The sequence below is a fragment of the Ranitomeya imitator genome, chromosome 3 (genome assembly GCF_032444005.1).
Source record: "Ranitomeya imitator isolate aRanImi1 chromosome 3, aRanImi1.pri, whole genome shotgun sequence".
Classification (NCBI taxonomy): domain Eukaryota; kingdom Metazoa; phylum Chordata; class Amphibia; order Anura; family Dendrobatidae; genus Ranitomeya; species Ranitomeya imitator.
Genome location: NC_091284.1, coordinates 435,767,867 through 435,788,242, shown reverse-complemented (window position 1 = coordinate 435,788,242; position 20,376 = coordinate 435,767,867). Strand labels below are relative to the sequence as shown.

Genomic DNA, 20,376 nt, shown 5'->3' with positions numbered 1-20,376 from the left:
TATTAATATATTATGTTGTGTCTAGATATATATGGCACCACCTTTTTCCAGAAAAAGTGCTTGTTAGTGCATCTACAAGATAAATAACTAAAAATGTCATGTGTAAAAACAAATACACTCAAGTGTGAGCCTGAAAGGACCTTATGATGTGCTAGTTAGAATTCCCAAGACCTATATAAGAGTGTGACAAAGTGATTACTTTCTACCTGTAATACAAGTACTGCACGGGTTAGAACAGTCCGTAGCTCCCAAGCGGTGGTAGCAAAGCAAAGTTACTTATTTGCCGCTTGTGTTCGCTTGTCAGTTCCTGTGTGGCTTCTGCGTGCGCCATCCCGGCCAGTGACGGGCGCTCGCGTGGTCAGGGATCCTTGCGCAATTTTCAACAGGACCTTCCCGCTATTCGGGTCACGTGATCAGCAGTTAGGTGGTGCTCCTGAAGAAACTACGGATCTTAGTGGGAGCCAATAACCTACGCGTTTCGGAATTACAGCGGATTCCTGAATCCGCTGTAATTCCAAAACGCGTAGGTTATTGGCTCCCACTACGATCTGTACTTTCTTCAGGGGCACATCGCGACTGCTGATCACGTGACCCGAATAGCAGCAAGGTCCTGCTGAACATTGCGAAAGGATGCCTGACTGCGCGAGCGCCCGTCACCGGCCGGGACGGCGCACGAAGAAGCCACTCAGGAACTGACAAGCGAACACAAGCGGCAGATAAGTAACTTTGCTTTGCTACCACCGCTTGGGATCTATGGACTGTTCTAACCCATGCAGTACTTGTATTACAGGTAGAAAGTAATCATTCTTATACAGGTCTTGGGAATTCTAACTAGCACATCATAAGGTCCTTTCAGGCTCACACTTGAGTGTATTTGTTTTTACACAGGACATTTTTAGCTATTGATCTTGTAGATACACTAACAAGCACTTTTCTGGAAAAAGGTGATGCCATATATATCTAGACGCAACATAATATATTAATACAGGCATAATAAATAACCCTCTCCTTATCTTAGTTCGACCCTACATTATCCTTGATCCGATTTACTTCAGTATGGAGCCACTCAGGCACTTTTTCTACTCAACAGGTAATTAACATTAGTACTGGTTATTCAATAATAATAATAATAAGAAGAAGAATTTTTATTTATATAGCGCCAACATATTCCGCAGCAATTTACAATTAAGCGGGGACATGTACAGACAATAAATTCAGTACAAGTTAAGACAATTTAAACAGTGACATTAGGGGTAAGGTTCCTGCACGCAAGCTTACAATCTACAATGAATCATGGTGTATAGCGCAGGTGCACACATTTATTTTTACTGTAATTAAAACTCAATTTCTTCTTTTTCCAGATGCCGTTTACCTGATAAAACACAATAAAAAATATGGTTGACAAATCCTCTCTTAATCTTGACCATTACATATTTAGCTAATCTTAAGACCCTAATGATACATTTGGCACTAATTAGTCCAGCGCAACTTTTTAAGAAAGTTTTGTATACTTCCTAATGTTGAGAAAGAGCAGAAGGCTGATGTCAAATGTCACACATTAATGTAGAATTTTGTGCAAATTGTTTTTTTATGCATGTTAAAAAAAATTCAAGTAACTTTTCTGCCAAAAAAAACTGTCCTGTTATGTACATGAGGAATAACATATTTCTTTCCATTACATGACTTGTGTCTTGCTATTTCACCAGTTTTCCCCTTTGCATGGCCTATCTCTTAAAGAGAGGGATGCCTGCTGTTTATCCCATTTCAGCATACAAACAGATGCAGGAGCTACATGGATGACATTCAGTCCCGAGCTGTCTGGATGTGAATCAATCAATGGGGGTAGGTAAAAGACTTGTTAGAAAGCTCAGCATGATCTTTCTGTGCCTCCCTCTGACTGTTTAGTTACTCTGTTCCTCAGTCCTCACTCCTCCTCCCCTCTCCATAGAGTGCAGTAGGCTGTGCAACTTGACACCACATTGAGCTAGAAGTCCAAGATCGATTTGAGATAGCCTATTCAGAGTTGACAGTAAGTTCAGGAGGCAAAGGAGAGGTGAAGAAGTGGCTCAAAAGTGAAGAAAAAAAGAATTCTCATATAAAATATATTGCAAAGTTTCTTATATTCAACTGTACTATTGATTTATGCAAAGTTTGTTAAAAGTACAGTTCCCATTTAAGATTGCAAGATAAATATATTTTGCTCCAGGCCTTTTTCAAAACAGCTCTGACTTGCGTATAATATGCAACTTTTATACAGAAATGTATTCATAAATATGTTGTACTTCACCACTGTGGCCACTTTTCTCATCATTCTTAACTTTTGACATAAAAAAGTTTATTAAATGGCATAAAACATTGATAAATCATTGATAAATTTGGTCAATGCATTTACAACAAGGGCATGTCATAAATTACACACAATGTGTGAACAATCCCAAAAATGAATGTCCCACACTGTCCTCTAGTTCTAAAATTAAAAAGAAACAGTTATTTCATGATGATTCAAAATTTAAATTTTAATTTAATGCTCTGCTTTACATTCATCAAATTCCCCATACATCTCAGTGTGAGAATGGATGAGCCTCATTAGAACTTTTCTGTCTTATTAGATATTCATCAACCTTTATAAACCCAGACTCCTTGGTCCATGTGTGCTTGTATAAATGAATAATGCTCTCAGTGTGAAAAGCAAGATAATCTTGTAGTTATGATACCTTTTAATGGCTAACAAAAATAAAATAAATGATGTTACAAAGCAAGCAATGCTTGGTAACATCAACTGGCTAACACCGTACCAACCCCCCACCCCCCTTATTTTGTATAAATTAAGACTTAAATGAGTTCTAGTACATCTGCTGGGATGACTGGCATCAAAATATAACTATTTTCTTTATTTGCTTTTGCAAACCATGAAAATGGGAAACACCATATCTCCTTCCGCTGGCTTCGGCACAAGAATGACAAAAAGGCTACAAGATGCGTGCACAGTAGAACATCCATGTACTTCTGCTAGATTTGCAAGACAGCCAAAGGTCATAACACAGAAAGAGGACGAAGCTGCTCCAGTTGGGTTTCCAAGGCAATCCTCTCCTGATGGACTTCCTACAAAGTACAAGAGGAAAGTCAGTAATTCTCAGGTTAATTCTCCAATTCAATGTACAGATATGTCATTGAAAGAAATAATAATAAAGACCTGATGTCATCTGTCCTAGACCTTCTTAAAAGTCTGAATGCTTGTGGTAACCACAAGAAGGAGCTTATTAAATTTGGATTTTCTAAAATATATTCAATAAAACTAAATGTATGTGTAGATATTTTTCTTTCCTTTTTTAGAAATATAATCAACAGAAAGATTTTATACATTACAAACTGGTTAATTAAAAATCCTGTTGACACTAAGGTTCAGATTTATTATTAAGAGAATCTGTCCCCACATTTGACCTATTTAAACTATTAATATGGACATGTAGGTTATAGACTGTTGAAAAAAGTCCTCCATGTATGTCTCATATAATAATAATAATAATAATAATGTATGTCTCATATCAGATGCTTTGTTGCTGAGATGATGATTTTTTATCACTTTTCCAGGCTCTGGGGAGGATGGTGCTTGGAAGAGAACACTGCCCGCAGCGCTTATCTTAAATAGAAGGGGAGTTACCAGTGTGATATGCAGTAGTTACCAGTGTTACCAGTGTGATATGTAATGGCCGCTCTCTGCTCTCCTGATCTCACTGCAGAGCTGTGTGTGATTATACCTGACACATCTGCAGGTTCCTCTCAGCTTCCATCTCACAGGCAGACAGGGCTTCAATATTGTTACAATACAACAGAGCGGAGAGAGAAGCAAAAATATGTTTGCAAGAAGACAAAGTTCATTTCTCCTGTTCCGTGTTAGTTACTTGTCTCACACTGGTAACTCCCCCTTCATGTAAAATAAGTTCTGAAGGCAAAGTTATCTTGCAGGCAGCTTCCTCAACAGAGCCAAGGTGAGGACATTTATATAAAGTAATAAAAGATGATTTCTCCACAATAAGGCATCTGTTATGAGACACATACATAGGTAGGGATTTTTGCAGCATTTTATAACCTATATGCTCATATTAATAATTTAAATAGGTTAAATGTGTTGAAAGATGTCTTTTGAGAACTCATGAATATGGAGGACAACATGGCAGCAAGTTTACTAGTTCTCTAGGGATAACCTCCTGCTAACGAAACAGTGATTTTATCAAAAGTACACCAAGCACCCAAGTAGATGTCACATCACTAGAATCGGGGTTTTTGTCTCTACATTATGCTGCTCCCAAGATTAGGTTGCAAAAACCTAGTGGCAGATTCCTTTTAAGAAGGGCACAACTTTAAAAGAGGATCTGCTACTAGATTTCCAAAATAATCTGTATACATCATGGATTACCATAGATCACATAGTCATAATGAGGATGGTGTACTTACTTTGCAAATCCATCCCACAGTGACTCTATGATCCTTTCTGAATGCTCAGCATTTTGAGTCCAGCTATACATTGCCAGATTTCAGAGTCCTAGTGTATTACATTGCAAACTTTATCTCCACCAACCTAGCTTGATTGACAAGCTCTTTTCACTGTCATCCTCCAATTCTGCTGCAGAAATCTTGTGCATGCCCAGTAAAAGCTGCAGTCTCCCTAGCACTATAGACAGATAAGCCTGTCCAGCAGTTTCTAGTACCATCTGCTGCAAGAACCAAGGTCACCAATGGTATTATATGTGTGGTAGAACATGGTAGACCTGCCCGAACTCCAGGACAGTCTTCTGTCAATTAGAGAGCTGGGGGGGGGGGGGGGGGGGACAGAAGGGAGATGAAACTGACTATTGGTGATGTACTACCTCCCATAACATGATTTTCACTTTTTGATCCATTTTTTCATAGAGTGGAAGGAGTCTAGCAGCATTCCAACAAGCAGTGTGAATAGCGTATAATGTGCTCGATATTATAGTGACCTTCAAAAAACATAGAAATTTGGCATTGCTGTAACTGTACTGACCTATAGACTCAAGTTTCATGGTCATATCTACCACACAATGAATGCCATCAAAAAAACTAAACCTAAAAAACAATGGCGGAATTGCATTTTTTTTACACTAATTCGCCTCGCTTGCAATTTTTATCCCGTTTTTAAGTACACTATAACGGAAAACAAATGGTGTCATTCAAAACTACAAGTCGCCCTGCAATAAACAGAAAAATAAAAAAGTTTTGGCTCTTGGAAAGCGGGATTAGAAAAACGAAAGAGTAAAAACTAAAAAATTGCCAGATCTTTAAGGGGTTAAACTATCCCTAACGAATCTTTTTTTTTTGTTAGAAAATTGTAACATTATACAGTATGTAAAGCCATGATAATTTTTTTTTACAATAAAAATACATTTTAAATCCATTCTTTACCTTGAGTTGCTGCTGAAGTTCACTATTCAGTCTGGCCAGCACTGCATTGGCTTCCTTGTTTTTACGGATGGCTGTCTGGATAGCTTTCTTCTGCTTGGAAGGCAGCCTAAAAAAAGGATAAGTACATAAAGGCCAGTCCAGAGATAAATCCATGTCTTCCAGAGGACCACACACCCACTAGAGCATATGGAAATAATTAGCTGACAATATATGCGCCACAACCCCATAGTACAATGCCAAATGTTATGCCATTGCCTTGATGTGGTGAATAAAATCAATGCCTCCCCCAGTCCTGAGCTTTCCATGAGTCTGCATTACATTTCGTAAAGATAGCAAATGCTTGTCTGTATAAAGTGAGATTATTTTATTAAACCTAGTAATAAATTGGGTACATTAAAGTTAGTGGCATCCAGTCAAGATGAGATCATTGACACAGGAATACATCTTTCCTATGATAGCAACACTTTTTTTTTACGGAACCAAAATCAATCATTATTCTCCTTTCTCTTTCGTCAATGCTCGGGTACACAGGCATCACACATCTTGTTTAATTTAAGAACAGCTCCGTGATGCATTGCTGAGCGAGCTGGATTTATTTGCAGGGCTTTTTAATGGTTTTAATCACTAGGCTATGTCGCCGTCAGCACACTAGGTAACAGCCTGCCTATGATGCCACATCTATTCATTGGAAATATGCTTTGCACATATTCAATGGAGCATCTCACACTTCGGCTAATGGCTGCAATAGTCTAAGGGATAAAAACTATGTCCGTTTCCTAGAACAGGGATAATCTACAGTAATCAGGCTTTTTGTTCACGGGATTAAACTAGGTTGCAAGCAGATGATGATGGTGTTCTCTTGCAGCTTTATCTAACTGAAAGTGCTGGTCAGCACATCTACCGCTGCCTGCAGATTGCTGAGTAGCAGATCTGTAAGGAAATAGAAAACGGTTAAAAGGACCATTTGGTTTAGATGAGTTTACGTATTATAAAAGCTACAAAAAAGGACAATAGTGAAAATGATTGCATCTCATGGCGAAAAAAATAGTAAAAGCCAGTTGCATGCACTACCTAAACGTTGCATTATAGGCATCAGTTATGTATCCAAGTGTAGCAGATAGAATACAGAACTGTACTAGACTTCACTTACTGTTAGTAGTAAGTGGATAATTTATTCCATTTATGAACAAACGGCTTACCGTGGAAGCAATGCTTCAATCACAGATAGATAAACAGTTTTATAAGACCAATAAAGGGCTCGATAAAGGACTTGTTAAAAACTGTTAGATTAAATGTGCATTTACGTTGCAAAAATATTGTGAAGAAGAATTTTATGCCAATTTTGCACTGTAAACAGGCTGCTGTTCGTCTGATGAAAAAGCAAAATGCTCACTCGTTGAGTGAATAATTTTTAAGCATCATTCATCAAGACTTGCGTAGCCAAGAACAATGACAGCATATGCACCTTGAACAATCTATTACAGATCATGCAGCATATCGTATACCATGGTCTGAATAAACAGGCTATTAAAGACCACCATTAATTTAATTTTTACCGATCGGCAGTCATTAACCCCTATATCCACCAAGGTTGTTTGCACCTTTACGACCAGGCCAAATTTTATAATTTTGACCAGTGTCATTTTATGTGGTACTAACTCTGGAACTCTTCAACGGATCCCACTGACTCTGAGATGTTTTTTTCGTGGCATATTGTACTTCATGATAGCTGTAGGATTTCTTTGCTATGACTTGCGTTTATTTGTGGCAAAAAATTAAATTTGGCAAAAAATTTGAAAAAGTTGCAATTTTCAAACTTTTAATTTTTATGCCCTTAAGGCTGGTTTCACACATCAGTGCCTCTGGAACATGTGGTGACAGTTTTCTCACATACCGGAGACACTGACACACACATAGACCCATTTAAATGAATGGCTCTATGAACATGTCAGCATGTTTTGACGGACCATGTGTCCGTGTGCAAAACACGCAGACATGTCCGTTTTTACCCAGACACACGGCCCGCCAAACATCCCGTACACGGGGAACAGTGTACACTGTCATCCGTGCGCACGGACGGTCGTGGGGGAAGCATCGTTACTGTAAGACGCTGTTCCCCTGTGTGTGGTGCTGAACCTGGCTTTCAACCATTGTCCCCTGCTCTACTGTCGAGCAGCATGAGCAGGGGAAAATTAATGAAAGAAAAAAATTACACGGGGTCCCACTATATTTTACAACCAACCCGGCAAAACTCACAGGTGCGGGCTGTTATTCTCAGGCTGGTAAGGGGCCATGGATATGTGCCCCCCAGTCTAAAAAAGCAGTCGCAGCTGCCCAGAAAAGGTGCATCTATTAGATGCGCCAATTCTGGAGCTTTGCCCGGATCTTCTCACTTGTCCTGTAGTGGTGGCAAGTGGGGTAATGTGGGGTTAATGTCAGCTTCCTATTGTAAGGTGACATTAAGCCGGCTTAGTAATGGAGAGGTGTCAGTAATACACCTAACCATTACTAATCCTAAGTTGTTAAAGGGTTAATCAAACACACCACACAGTAAGAAAAAAGTTTTTTAATGAAATAAAACTATATACACATTTTTCCCATCTTTATTAGTCTGCCATTCCAAGCGAAGCGAAGCGGTGACGTCACCGAAGCTGCGCACCCTGGTGGCCTGTACTAAGACGAACTCTTCAGCGTGGGAAAATGCCAGCTGAGAACGGATGACAGCCAGCTTCATCACCACACGCAGGGTAACAGCGCTTACTGTAGCGCTGCTTCCTGGCGGCCGTCCGTGTGGTCCTGATGTGGCAAATGGGCGGCACATGGTTGCCACACGTGTGCCACACGGATGTATCACACGGACACATGGACATGGATATCTCCGGTACTGTTTTTACTGGTACCGGAAATATCAGGATGTGTGAAACCGGCCTTAAACCAGAGAGTTATGTCACAAAAAATAGTTAATAAATACCATTTCCACATTTACCACATGTCCACTTTACATCAGTTCAATTTTTGAAACAATTATTTAGGAAGTTATAAGTGATAAAAGTTGACCACTGATTTCTCATTTTGTCAACAAAATTTACAAAACCATATTTTTAAGGATCACATTACAGTTGAAGTTTCTTTGAGGGGTCATTATGCCAGAAAATACCCCAAAGTGATAGCATTCTAAAAACTGTAACCCTCAAGGTGCTCAAAACCACATTCAAGAAGTTAATTAACCTTTCAGGTGGTTCACAGGAATTTTTAGAATATGTAAGGAGAAAATGAACTGTGAGTTTTTGATTGCAAAATTTGCTGGAATAATTAGTGGATGCCATGTCATATTTTGGGAGTCCCTGATGTGCCTAAATAGCGAAATCCCCCACAAGTGACACCATTTTGGAAGCTAGAGCCCTCAGGGAACTTATCTAGATGTGTGATGAGCACCTTGAACCCCCAGGTGCTACACAGAAGTTTATAACATTGAGTCGTGAAAATAAAGAAAAAAATTTTTTCCCAGAAAAATGTATTTTAGACCCAAATTGTGCATTTTCACAAGGTAATAAGAGAAATTACACTGTGGAATTTGTTGCTCAATTTCTCCTGAGTACGCAAACACACTACATATGGGGGAAATTACTGTTTGGGCCACAAAAAGTGCTTCATACTGTATAATGGCCTCACATATTGTTCCATACAGTATAATGGCCCCACATACTGCTCCATACAGTATAATGGCCACAAAAAGGGCTACATAAAGTGGCCACAAAAAATGTTCCACACAGTATAATGACCGCACATAGTGACCCATACAGTAAAATTGACCCACATAGTGCTTCGAACAGTATAATGGCAACAAAAAGTGCTCCATAGAGTATAACCCCCTCATAGTGCTCCATATAGTATAATGGTCCCACATAGTGCTCCAAACAGTATAATGGCCCCACATAGGGCTCCATATAATATAATGGCCCTACATGGTGCTCCATACAGTATAATGGGCCCCACATAGTGGTCCATACAGTATACTGGGCACTCCATAGTGCTCCATACAGTATAATGGCCCCACATAATGCTCCATACAGTATAATAGACCCCACGTAGTGCTCCATACAGTTTAATGGCACTACATAGTGATCCATACAGTAACATTTCCCCACATAGTGCTTCGAACAGTATAATGGCAACAAAAAGTGCTCCATAGATAGAGTATAACCCCATCATTCGGCTCCACAGCGTATAACCCCCTCATGGTGCTCCATATACCATAATGGGCCCCATATGGTGCTCCATGCAGTATAGTGGGCCCACATAGTACTCCATATAGTTTAATGTGCCTCACGTAGTGCTCCATAAAATTGGTCCACAGTAGAAAAATAAGTAAATACCCCCCTCTGCCCATTCCCCTGCTGCTCTGATCTCTTCATGGTGTCTTCAAATTTTCAGCATATCTCGGTACAGTGAATGCATTGTAATGATGACATAATCGCGCTCAATCTACCGAAATTGTTTAACAATATCAACAATCTCAAGATTACAAGTCCATCCCCAGAGATCTTGATGTTCCTTTGTCCACGGTACACAACATAATCAAGAAGCTTACAACCCATGGCAGTGTAGATAATCTCCCTGGACGGCAGAGAAAAATTGATGAAGGGTTACAGAACAGGATAGTCCGGATGCCCCAATCAAGTTCCAAAGAAATTCAAACTGTCTTTTAGGCTCAAGGTGCAACAGTGTCAATGCAAACTATCTATCAACATTTTAATGAAATTAAATGCTATTGCAAGAGACCCAGGACATAAAAAAGCTAGACTGCAGTTTGCCAAAATGTATGTGAGTATGCCAAAACCCTCCTGGGAAAGTGTCGTGTGGACAGATGAGACCAAGATAGAGCTGTTTAGTAAAGCACATCATTCTACTGCTTACCAAAAATGGAATGACGCATTCAAAGAAAAGAGCACAGTACCTACAGTCCAATAAGCGGTCGTTCAAGGATATTTGGGGGGTGTTTTGCTGCCTCTAGCACTGTGTGCCTTTGCTGTGTGTAAGGCATAATGAAATCTGAAGATTAACAATGGATTTTGGGTCGCAATGTAGTGCCCAGTGTCAGAGAGCTAGGTTTACGTTCTAAGTCATGGGTCTTCCAGCAGGAGGACAACGACCCCAAACATACTTCCAGAAGCACCTAGATATGGATGGAAACAAAGCACTGGAGAGTTCTGAAGTGGCTAGCAATGAGACTGGATCGAAATCCCATTAAACAACTGTGGATAGATCTTCAAATTGCTGTTGGGAGAAGGCTCCCTTCAAATATGAGAGACCTGTAGCAGTTTGCAAAACAAGAGTGGTCCAAAATTCCAGTTGAGAGATGTAAGGAGCTTGTTGATGGTTATAGGAAGCGATTGATTGCAGTTATTTATGCCAAAGAGTCTGCGACCAAAAATTAAGTTGAGGGTGCCAACAATTTTGTCTGGCCCATTTTTGAGATTTCATGTGAAATGTTGTACAATTTGCCTTCTTTCTCTGTTTTTTTTGCTGTTTCAATACACACAAAGGAAATAAACATGTGTATAACAAAACATGTGAAATAACTGGAATTGTGGGAGAAACATTTTCATTTTCTAGAACAATTTCAAGGGGGCCAATACTTTCCGTCGTGACTGTATATATTACACCAATAATTTCTGCAGTGAGCCACCAGGGACAGGCTTGCTAAATTTTCTGTCTTTTATATTTTTATGTTACAAAAACTAGTCAATTTTTATGTGATGCCTTTTGACCATAGGTATGTTTTGGGAGAACCCTGAAATAATCTATGCAAAGCGAGAAAATACACATCCATGCCAAATCGAGAACTCCAATGCCGTAAGGTAGCAATGCCAACCAGAGAACCTTTGCTCTGCCTAATTAAGGAACAGCACACACTGTAGTCATCTGAGTATTAATACAATCTCGGAAAAGTCAATGTGGCACACTGCTTATAATGTGTAAACAAGTGAATTAATCATATACAACAATCTTTTACTCTTGTGCCAGTGACAGACGGAATTCCTTCTGGCAATTTAATCTGATAGTCTGCATAGATCTCAATATTTACGGAAGATTTCAGATTTGTCTATCGCTTATTTCATAAGCCATTTACAATACAAAACTGGAGCTGGTGATGACAATAGTATCACTTGTAAATTATCAATGATCACAAGATTCTGTATCGCGTTTATAATACCAAAGGTGCATAATGTTATTTTATACAATTTTTTTACATTTTGAAATGAATTAAGTCACATCTCATTCCTGGCCGACCATCATTAAAACTGGCATATGAAAGCCAGTGGTAATGAATTAGCGTCATATACTACAATTAGGCAGAGTCCAAAACATGACATTTTTAATGTCTTTGACCTATTTTCCATCAGTGTCTGTCTTTTAAAATGGTTGTCCGAATTTCAATCTTCAGGATCATTCCCTAGCCTCTATCTCGATCCGGAATTCTTTATTGCACTTTGGTACCGTTAGTTAACTTTTTTTCAACAGATTGACGTGTTTCCTAATATGAACAGTTTCTCCTTATACTTCGCATGGTGAGGTAGATTTTTCCTTTTTTTATATTTGGATAAGAGGCAGTATAGCCTCTGCAGTATTGAAGGAGCACAGGGGTACTGAAGTTGGCAAGATCCAGCAAACCGACCAACTCCAGACCAATGCTTGTAAACTCTACAGCAAAAAAATTGTAGGCATTGTGCTCCTTGCCTAGGAGACAGTGCACTGTTATTAGACTGCAGAGGTGGCTGGTGGCCCAATCTCCAGACATGAACCCCATTAAAAACCTCTGGAATGTAATCAAGAGGATAATGGATAGTCACAACTCACAAGCCATCAAGCAAAGAAGAACTGCTTACATGAGCAGTGTGAAAGACTGGTGGAAAGTATGCCAAGACGCATGAAAGCTGTGATTAAAAATCATGGTTATTCCACAAAATATTGATCTCTGAACTTTTCCTGAGTTAAAACATTAGTATTGTTGTTTCTAAATGATTATTAACTTCATTTCTTTGCATTATTTGAGGCCTGAAAGCACTGGAGTTTTTTTTGTAATATTGACCATTTCTCCTTTTCAGAAAAAATACAAAATATATTGCTTGGAAATTCGGAGACATTTTGTCAGTAGTTTATAGAATAAATGAACAATTTACATTTTACTCAAAAATATACCTATAAAGAAAAAAATCTGAAAAAATGAACATTTTGAAGTGGTCACTTAATTTTTGCCAGAGCTGTATATTCTTAACCATGACTGAGGTTTCATTGATACAAGACTAGGAAAAGCATGTATTCACAAACCATGGCCTGTTTCTTTGCTGATAGAAATATCTATAACAGATATCGAGACCATTGCTAATTTGAATGTACATCTAAAAGTTTCTTTAAAATGTATGTACAACTGTAGCACTTTTTTATTGTTCTTTGTCGCATTCACCATCTTAAAAGATGTAACAACCAGCTATAGTATCATATTGGTTACCATGTTTATGTGATGCCTAGAAAATCTACACTATTTACTTATTCAACCCACATTTTAATTTGCTTCAAATTTTTCGATTGGCCAAGTTCACACAGTCACGTCCATACATTGCCTGTTGAACTGGACAAGGATAATGCATGTTCAGGTCCTTGTGCACTAGAACATAGGTTACAACTGGTTTGTACAGCAAAAAGACTGAAGGTATGTTTGTTGGAACATGGTCTTAACACATAAGTAACATACAAAAACACTGAAATCTTCACAAAATGTTTTTTTCTATCAGAAAATAAAGGGCATTTTTATTCCAAGTTTTTCAATTCGATCTTACCGTATGTATATTAATTCCTTTGGGGGGGGGGGGGAAACACCCATCAATTAAATCACTTTTAGTGTAATATTGGGTGGTTATATAACATAGTTTCACTGTAGATGTGAATATAATAACCATGTGTCACCATACCTTTTTTGCAAACCTAAGGTATTTTTAGCCAATTTTAGGTGCAAATGCTCCTTAAGACCCAGTATTTAGATTTAGTAGCACTGTAGACTGAATGGAGACACTAGTCAGGAGGTCATTATGAAGCCAGTTATTTATGGATTAGTGGAGGTCAATATCTTAACAAAAAATAAACCAGAGAAATAAACCACTGCTATTTATAACTATCTGCAGACTACGTAACATACTTTTGAACAGCGGGATGAGACTTTAAGGATGCAGCAGATGAGGTCACACTTGATGCTGAGGACAAGTCGTGATTTTCCAGCACTTGGCTTTCAGGGTGGAATTTTCTTCTTAATGGCTTGGTGGGTGGGTGGTTTAATAGGATCTCCTGTAAGAAAGAATTAAGTTTTATAAATATTTTAATTTTTTTTTAATGAAATGCATTTCTGAAAATGTTGCATTCGCATTTTAGTATGTTCGTGTCAGTGAAGCTGAAATCAACTTTTGCTACCCATTTTCATATATTATGGAAGTGCATCACAAGCCTTTACCTTATCCCTTTTTAGCTCCCCTTGTGAACAGGAACAATGTGGGTCACAGCAGGGAATTAAATAAAATTTCTTGTCACTGGCCTATGAAAGATGTCAGCAGAAAATAGGCTTTATTTTTATGGCAGTCTGCATCCCATTAAGGAGGCGAAAAGATTGTCGGGATACACTGACAGTCATTGTGACGATTTCTCTGCTCTTCCCATGTACAAAATACCATAGTTATGAAAAATCACACGTCTAACTATAGGTGCAAAGCCATTTCTATGACTGATAGGTAAGGCTTGGGCTATCTAAAATTTCATCTCCATATCCATAACTCAGTCTGGGGTCTTTGTTCTGGGGGAGCCACTGAACACAATGCAGACAAGTCCAATGTCTGAAAGTTTGGATTCTGGCCTTGTTTTGTTCAGTGTCCATCTTTTTAGCCAGACACAAAAGTGTAGTCTACTAAAGCCGTGGAGCTGAAACGCAATGTGAACCCATAGTATGTCCCAACGAGCACAGTAAAAGTGAGACATTTCCTTTTATAAAGCATGGGGTGTCTTTCTTTACTATCATTAGAAGTTCTTTCTAGTGATCCTTAAAATCTTGACCAGTCCTCAAGTAATTTTCCCAAAAAATTATAAAAAATGAATAAATAGTAAGAACATCCTATTCATTAACATGCATTGGAAATAAACTATAAGAAATGGCTTCTGGCAATTCAAGACCTGCTGAAAAACATTTGAAGAATCTGAATTATTTGTGAAATTCAATAGTGTGACCAATGAGTATGAATTTCTCAGGCCAAGTGAGAACACCTCTGTCATATGCTTCATTATGAACAGAGTGATCAATGTCATGGAAAGCATCCCTAGGGACAATATATCAAATAACCATGATCCCTTTGAAACTGCATATAGAAATATGTTCATTACGGGCAGTGTACAACTTAAAAATCAATAAAAATAATTAGAAAAATGTTCCTGGGGTTCATATAACTAGGAATAAATGCAAAGCTTACCAGTTTCCTTCAATGCATCACACACTACGTATAAACCATCACATTGTATATACTAAGAGGAGAATACAAACAAGACTAGTGAAGATGTTTAATAAGTGGCTTAGGGGTACCTTCCTGCCAGTATCCACCCCAGTGACTGTAGCTAGTACTATGGGGACACTATGGCTAGCAGTCATGGTTATACTGGAGAAGATAATATTGGTGGCACTGTGGATGCCACCGTTGTGGTACTATGGCTTGTAACTAGGGATATATTGTGACTGGTGCTCATGTGGAAGAAACTATGGTTTGAATTTTAGCCCGCCCTACCACATAAAAATATATAAGATGAAAATGGAATATGGGGTATATGGTGATGTCTATTAGGCAATACCGTATTTTTCGGACTATAAGATGCACCGGACCATAAGACGCACCCCAAATTTGGGGTGAAAATTGCAGAAAAAAAGATTTTTTATAACATGGGGGTCCGTCTTATTGTCCGAATTTACAGTATCTTATGGCGGTGGCAGAGCAGGGTCACAGGAGGCAAGGTGGGGTGATGCTGGGATGAGAAGGTGCTGGGATGAGAAGGTGCTGGGATGAGAAGGTGCTGGGATCAGGAGGTGCTGGGATCAGGAGGTGCTGGGATCAGGAGGTGCTGGGATCAGGAGGTGCTGGGATCAGGAGGTGCTGGGATGAGAAGGTGCTGGGATCAGGAGGTGCTGGGATCAGGAGGTGCTGGGATCAGGAGGTGCTGGGATCAGGAGGTGCTGGGATGAGAAGGTGCTGGGATCAGGAGGTGCTGGGATCAGGAGGTGCTGGGATCAGGAGGTGCAGTGAGAGGTATGGCGTGAGAGGGGTCCCTGGCGTACCATGCAGGCTTACCTAGGTGGCAGAGGTGCGGTGGCAGAGGTCCGGTGGCAGAGGTGCGGTGGCGGGGCTGTGGCAGCAGAGGAGGCGCAGGAAGCGGGGTCCCTTTCCCCGGTATGGTGATGCAGCAGGCCCGGTATGCAGCAGAGCCGGGTGAATCCTCTTGTTATCGGTGGGCGCGGCCATCTTCCTGAGGCCGCGCGTGTGCAGATGAAGCGCTCTGCTCCCGGGGCTTCAGGAAAATGGCCGCGGGAGGCCGCGCGTGCGCAGATGGAGATCGCGGCGGCCATTTTCCTGAAGCCCCGGGAAGCAGAGCGCTCCATCTGCGCACGCGCAGCCTCCAGAAAATGGCCGCCACCACCGATAACAAGAGGATTCACCCGGCTCTGCTGCATACCGGGCCTGCTGCATCACCATACCGGGGAAAGGGACCCCGCTTACTGCGCCTCCTCTGCTGCCACCCCCCCGCAACCGCAACTCTGCCACCGGACCTCTGCCACCGCACCTCTGCCACCTAGGTAAGCCTGCATTGCGACTATTAGACGCACCCCCCATTTTCCCCCCTTTTTTGGGGGGGAAAAAGTGCGTCTTTTAGTCCGAAAAATACGGTAATCTTGCAATTAATGTGAAATATATAATGTATTTATCTCCCACCATAACACACATATATATAGACTAAAGATAACATATAGGGGCATAAGAATTAATTCTGTCTAAATCTTAGTGCAAACTACGTCTAAAAATATGTCATTATCACAGTAATTCATGCTGTTTGATAACTGTAAGGCATCTTTACACTATCTAATCTAAATCTAAATTCAGATTACTTAGTTGGTAATTTTGTGCCAAAAATTTGTGGCACATTTTTTGGAACAATTTTCTCACATTTTTTGTGCATATAAGACAAATCCCCTTGTTAGACACAACACACACACAGGGGCAGATTCATTAAGACAGACCTTGCATATTCCAGTATTAATGAAGGGCTTGCTGGAATACAGTGGTGAAAATAAGTGTTTGATACATTGCCAATTGAGCAAGTTTTCCCGCCTACGAAGAATGGAGAGGTCTATAATTTTTATCGTAGGTAAAGCATACTTCAACTGTAAGAGACATTACAGTTGTAAAAAAAATCCAGAAAACCAAACTGTATGATTTTAACATAATTTATTTGCATTTTATTGCATGAAATAAGTATTTGATACAATAATAAAAGAGAACTTAATATTTGGTAACAAAACCTTTGTTTGCAATTACAGAGGTCAGACGTTCTCTCTAGTTCTTGACGAAGTTTGCACACACTGCAGCAGGGATTTTGGCACACTCCTCCATACAGATCTTCTCCAGATCTTTCAGATTTCGCGGCTGTCACTGAGCAACATTTAGTTTCAGCTCCTTTCAAAGATTTTCTATTGGGTTCGGGTCTGGAGACTGGCTAAACCACTCCATGAGCTTGCAATGCTTCTTATGGAGCCACTCCTTAGTTGCCCTGGTTGTGTGTTTCAGGTCATTGTCATGCTGGAAGACCCAGCCACAACCCATCTTTAATGCTCTTACTGAGGGAAGGATTTTTTGGCCAAAATCTTGTGATACTTGACCCCATGCATCCTCCCTTCAATACAGTGCAGTCATCCATTCCGCTTCACTGAAAAGCACAACCAAAGTATGATGATTCTACCACCATGCTTCATGGTTTGTACGATGTTATACTCATCCTTTTTGTTCAAACACAGCGAGTGGAGTTGATACCAGAAAGTTCTATTATAATCTCATCTGACCACATGACCTTCTCGCATGTATCCCCTGGATCATCCAGATAGTCATTAGCAAACTTTAAACGGGCCTGAACATGTGGTGATGTGAGCAGGGGTACCTTGCTTGCCCTGCAGGATTTTAATCCATGACGACATACTGTGTTACTAGCAGTAATGTTTGAGACTGTGCTCCCAGCTCTCTCCAGGTCATTGACCAGGTCCTCTCATGTATTTCTAGGCTGATTCCCGACCTTTCTCAGAATCTTCCCTACCCCATGAGGCAAGATCTTGCATGGAGCCCTACACCGAGCAAGATGGACAGTCATCTTGTGTTTTTTCCATTTTCTTATAATTGGGCCAACAGTTATTGTCTTCTCACCAAGCCACTTGCCTATTGTCCTGTAGTCCATTCCAACCTTGTGCAAGCCTACAATTTTGTCCCTGGTGTCCTTAGACAGCTCTTTGGTCTTGGTCATGGTGGAAAGGTTGAAGTGTGATTGATTGAGTGTGTGGACAGGTGTCTTTTATACAGGTAACAAGTTCAAACAGGTGCAATTAAAACAGGTAATGAGTGCAGAGTAGGAGGGCTTCTTCAAAAAAACTCTGTGGGAGGCAAAGTTCTTGCTAGTTGGTAGGTGATCAAATACCTATTTCATGCAATAACATGCAATTTAATTATTTAAAAAATATGCAATATGCATTTTCTGTTTTTAAAGGGAACCTGTCACCCCCAAAATCCGAGATGAGCTAAGCCCACCGGCATCAGGGGCTTATCTACAGCATTCTGTAATGCTGTAGATAAGCCCCCAATGTATCCTAAAAGATGAGAAAAAGAGGTTAGATTATACTCACCTGGGCGGGCGGTCACCTGCGCAGGTGTCGGGAAAGGTCAAAGAGGCCCGGCGCCTGCGCACTGCAGTACTTTGCTCTGCCCTCAACAGGGCAGACAAAGTGCACCTGCGCCAGAGCCGCAGCATGAAGACCAGAAGAGGACGTCATCTGATGAAGATAGGAGGCACCGGACTGCGACACCCATCGGATCGGACTAGCAGCGGGACCGCCCCTTCGTGAGTATAATCTAACCTCTTTTTCTCATCTTTTAGGATACATCGGGGACTTATCTACAGCATTCCAGAATGCTGTAGATAAGCCCCTCACCCTTGATTTTGGGGGTGACAGGTTCCCTTTAATTCTTAGATTCTGTCTCTTACAGTTAAAGTGTACCTATGATAAAAATTACAGACCTCTCGATTCTTTGTCGGTGGGAAAACTTGCAAAATCGGCAGTGTATCAAATACTTATTTTCCCCACTGAATGATACTGAATTTAATAAGAGGGGAACGCAACTTAATTCTGGTGCATATTCTCAGTGCACCTCGGCAGAAAAGCAACATTAGTCATCAACCAGAGTAGTATTTCTAGCTTATAAAACACCAGCACTTTTGCTGAATTTGATGGACAAGTGTAGCCAAGCCACCTCCCACAGTCAGCTCCATCCATTTTGATAGAGTGGCTTCAAACTGGCGTGTAATGCCCAAAGTTGCAAAATTTTTGAACAACTCCACATTGCGCAAAAAATGTGCAATTTTCAAAGCCTTTTATGACAGTTTTCTGGCATAAAAGAGTTGACGAATTGCGCTAAAAGCAGATAAAACAAGTAATGAATATGAAAAAATACTGGTACATTCAGTTCAATTAATATTTCCTAATCTGACAGTCAGTTTGGCTTGTCTGAAGAATAATGGAGTCTAAGAATTTTTCTGACTGAGTAAATGTAAGACACCTGCATATGGATAACTATAAAATCCCTTCTTCTGCATCTAATTGAAAGCTGTGGATTACATAAAGTAATGAATGTGAGTTTGTAAAGTGTAAAGGAAATTGGAGATAAACTTGTGAGTGATGGATAACATTGCAACAGTAAGAACGCCTGATTTACCTTTTTGTCTGGACTGCTTTCCTCAGTCTGTGGCAACATTTTATTAGTCTGCAATTTGATCTCTACTGCTCGTTCATTCTGTAGAATAGATAGTATTAACTTCATTAAACAAACTGACTGGAAGGTGAGCTTATTTGAAGATGAAAAACAAATGTAAAATAACTGATGTATGCAATGCCTTTATTATACCATTTAAAATGAACCTGTCAGCAGGACTTTGCTAAGTAAACTACAGACACTGTGAGGTTGGCAGTGGTAAACTGTTTAAAATGATACCTGGGGTGAAGAAATCATCTTGTAGTTCTTGTGTAATCAGAGTTTTCATTAAACGATAACCCGTGCTCCGGGGTGGAACTGTTGGCAGAGTCTTATCTTCTTGCTCTAAGCCAGAGAAGCCAAGGAAAGACCTGCCCACAGGCTGCTCCAAAGCACAGCCTGTCTCTATGATGAGGAACATGTCTGGCTTAGAGCAGGAAGATAAGACTCTGCCTACAGTCCCGTCCTGGAGCACGGGAATATCATTAACTGAAAACTTCTTACACTGATTACACAAGACGGATTTCTTCACCCCAGGTATCATTTTAAACAGTTTCAAACTGCCAACCTGACAGTGCCTGTAGTATACTTAGCAAAATCCTGCTGACAGGTTCGCTTTAAAAGGTGTATAGTACAAACCAAATACAAAAATATTTAAGGGTTTTAATGGTTCAACGCTAATGTATATAACAATACATCTGTGAAAAAATCTCAAAGGTTCCGTGTACCACATATAGAAAGAAGCATGTAGCCACGTTGGATCTAATGCTCAGTAAGGGCCCAAGAAGATATCTGTGCAAATCTGTCCGATCTTGGACCACAATGCATGGACTGGACACAGGTCTACCGACCGTAGCAGGAC

At 40.1% G+C, this 20,376-nt stretch overlaps 1 protein-coding gene across 11 annotated transcripts in view; it reads right to left on the bottom strand.

The window, feature by feature from the left end:
- Nucleotides 1-20,376, bottom strand: part of REPS2 (RALBP1 associated Eps domain containing 2) — a 441,759-nt gene that overhangs the window by 98,383 nt on the left and 323,000 nt on the right. For 4 of the 11 annotated variants that reach the window (XM_069757315.1, XM_069757323.1, XM_069757316.1 and 1 more), the window contains 4 exons: nt 19,479-19,556; nt 13,622-13,767; nt 5,425-5,530; nt 1,693-3,102 (listed from right to left, as the gene is read on the bottom strand). In XM_069757315.1, coding sequence (XP_069613416.1) covers nt 3,034-3,102; nt 5,425-5,530; nt 13,622-13,767; nt 19,479-19,556 — 399 coding nt within the window. In that variant the 3' untranslated portion in view covers nt 1,693-3,033. Of the gene's footprint in view, nt 1-1,688; nt 3,103-5,424; nt 5,531-13,621; nt 13,768-19,478; nt 19,557-20,376 lie in introns of those variants that run through there. The other 7 variants (XR_011319311.1, XR_011319312.1, XM_069757322.1 and 4 more) reach the window with 5 other exon arrangements.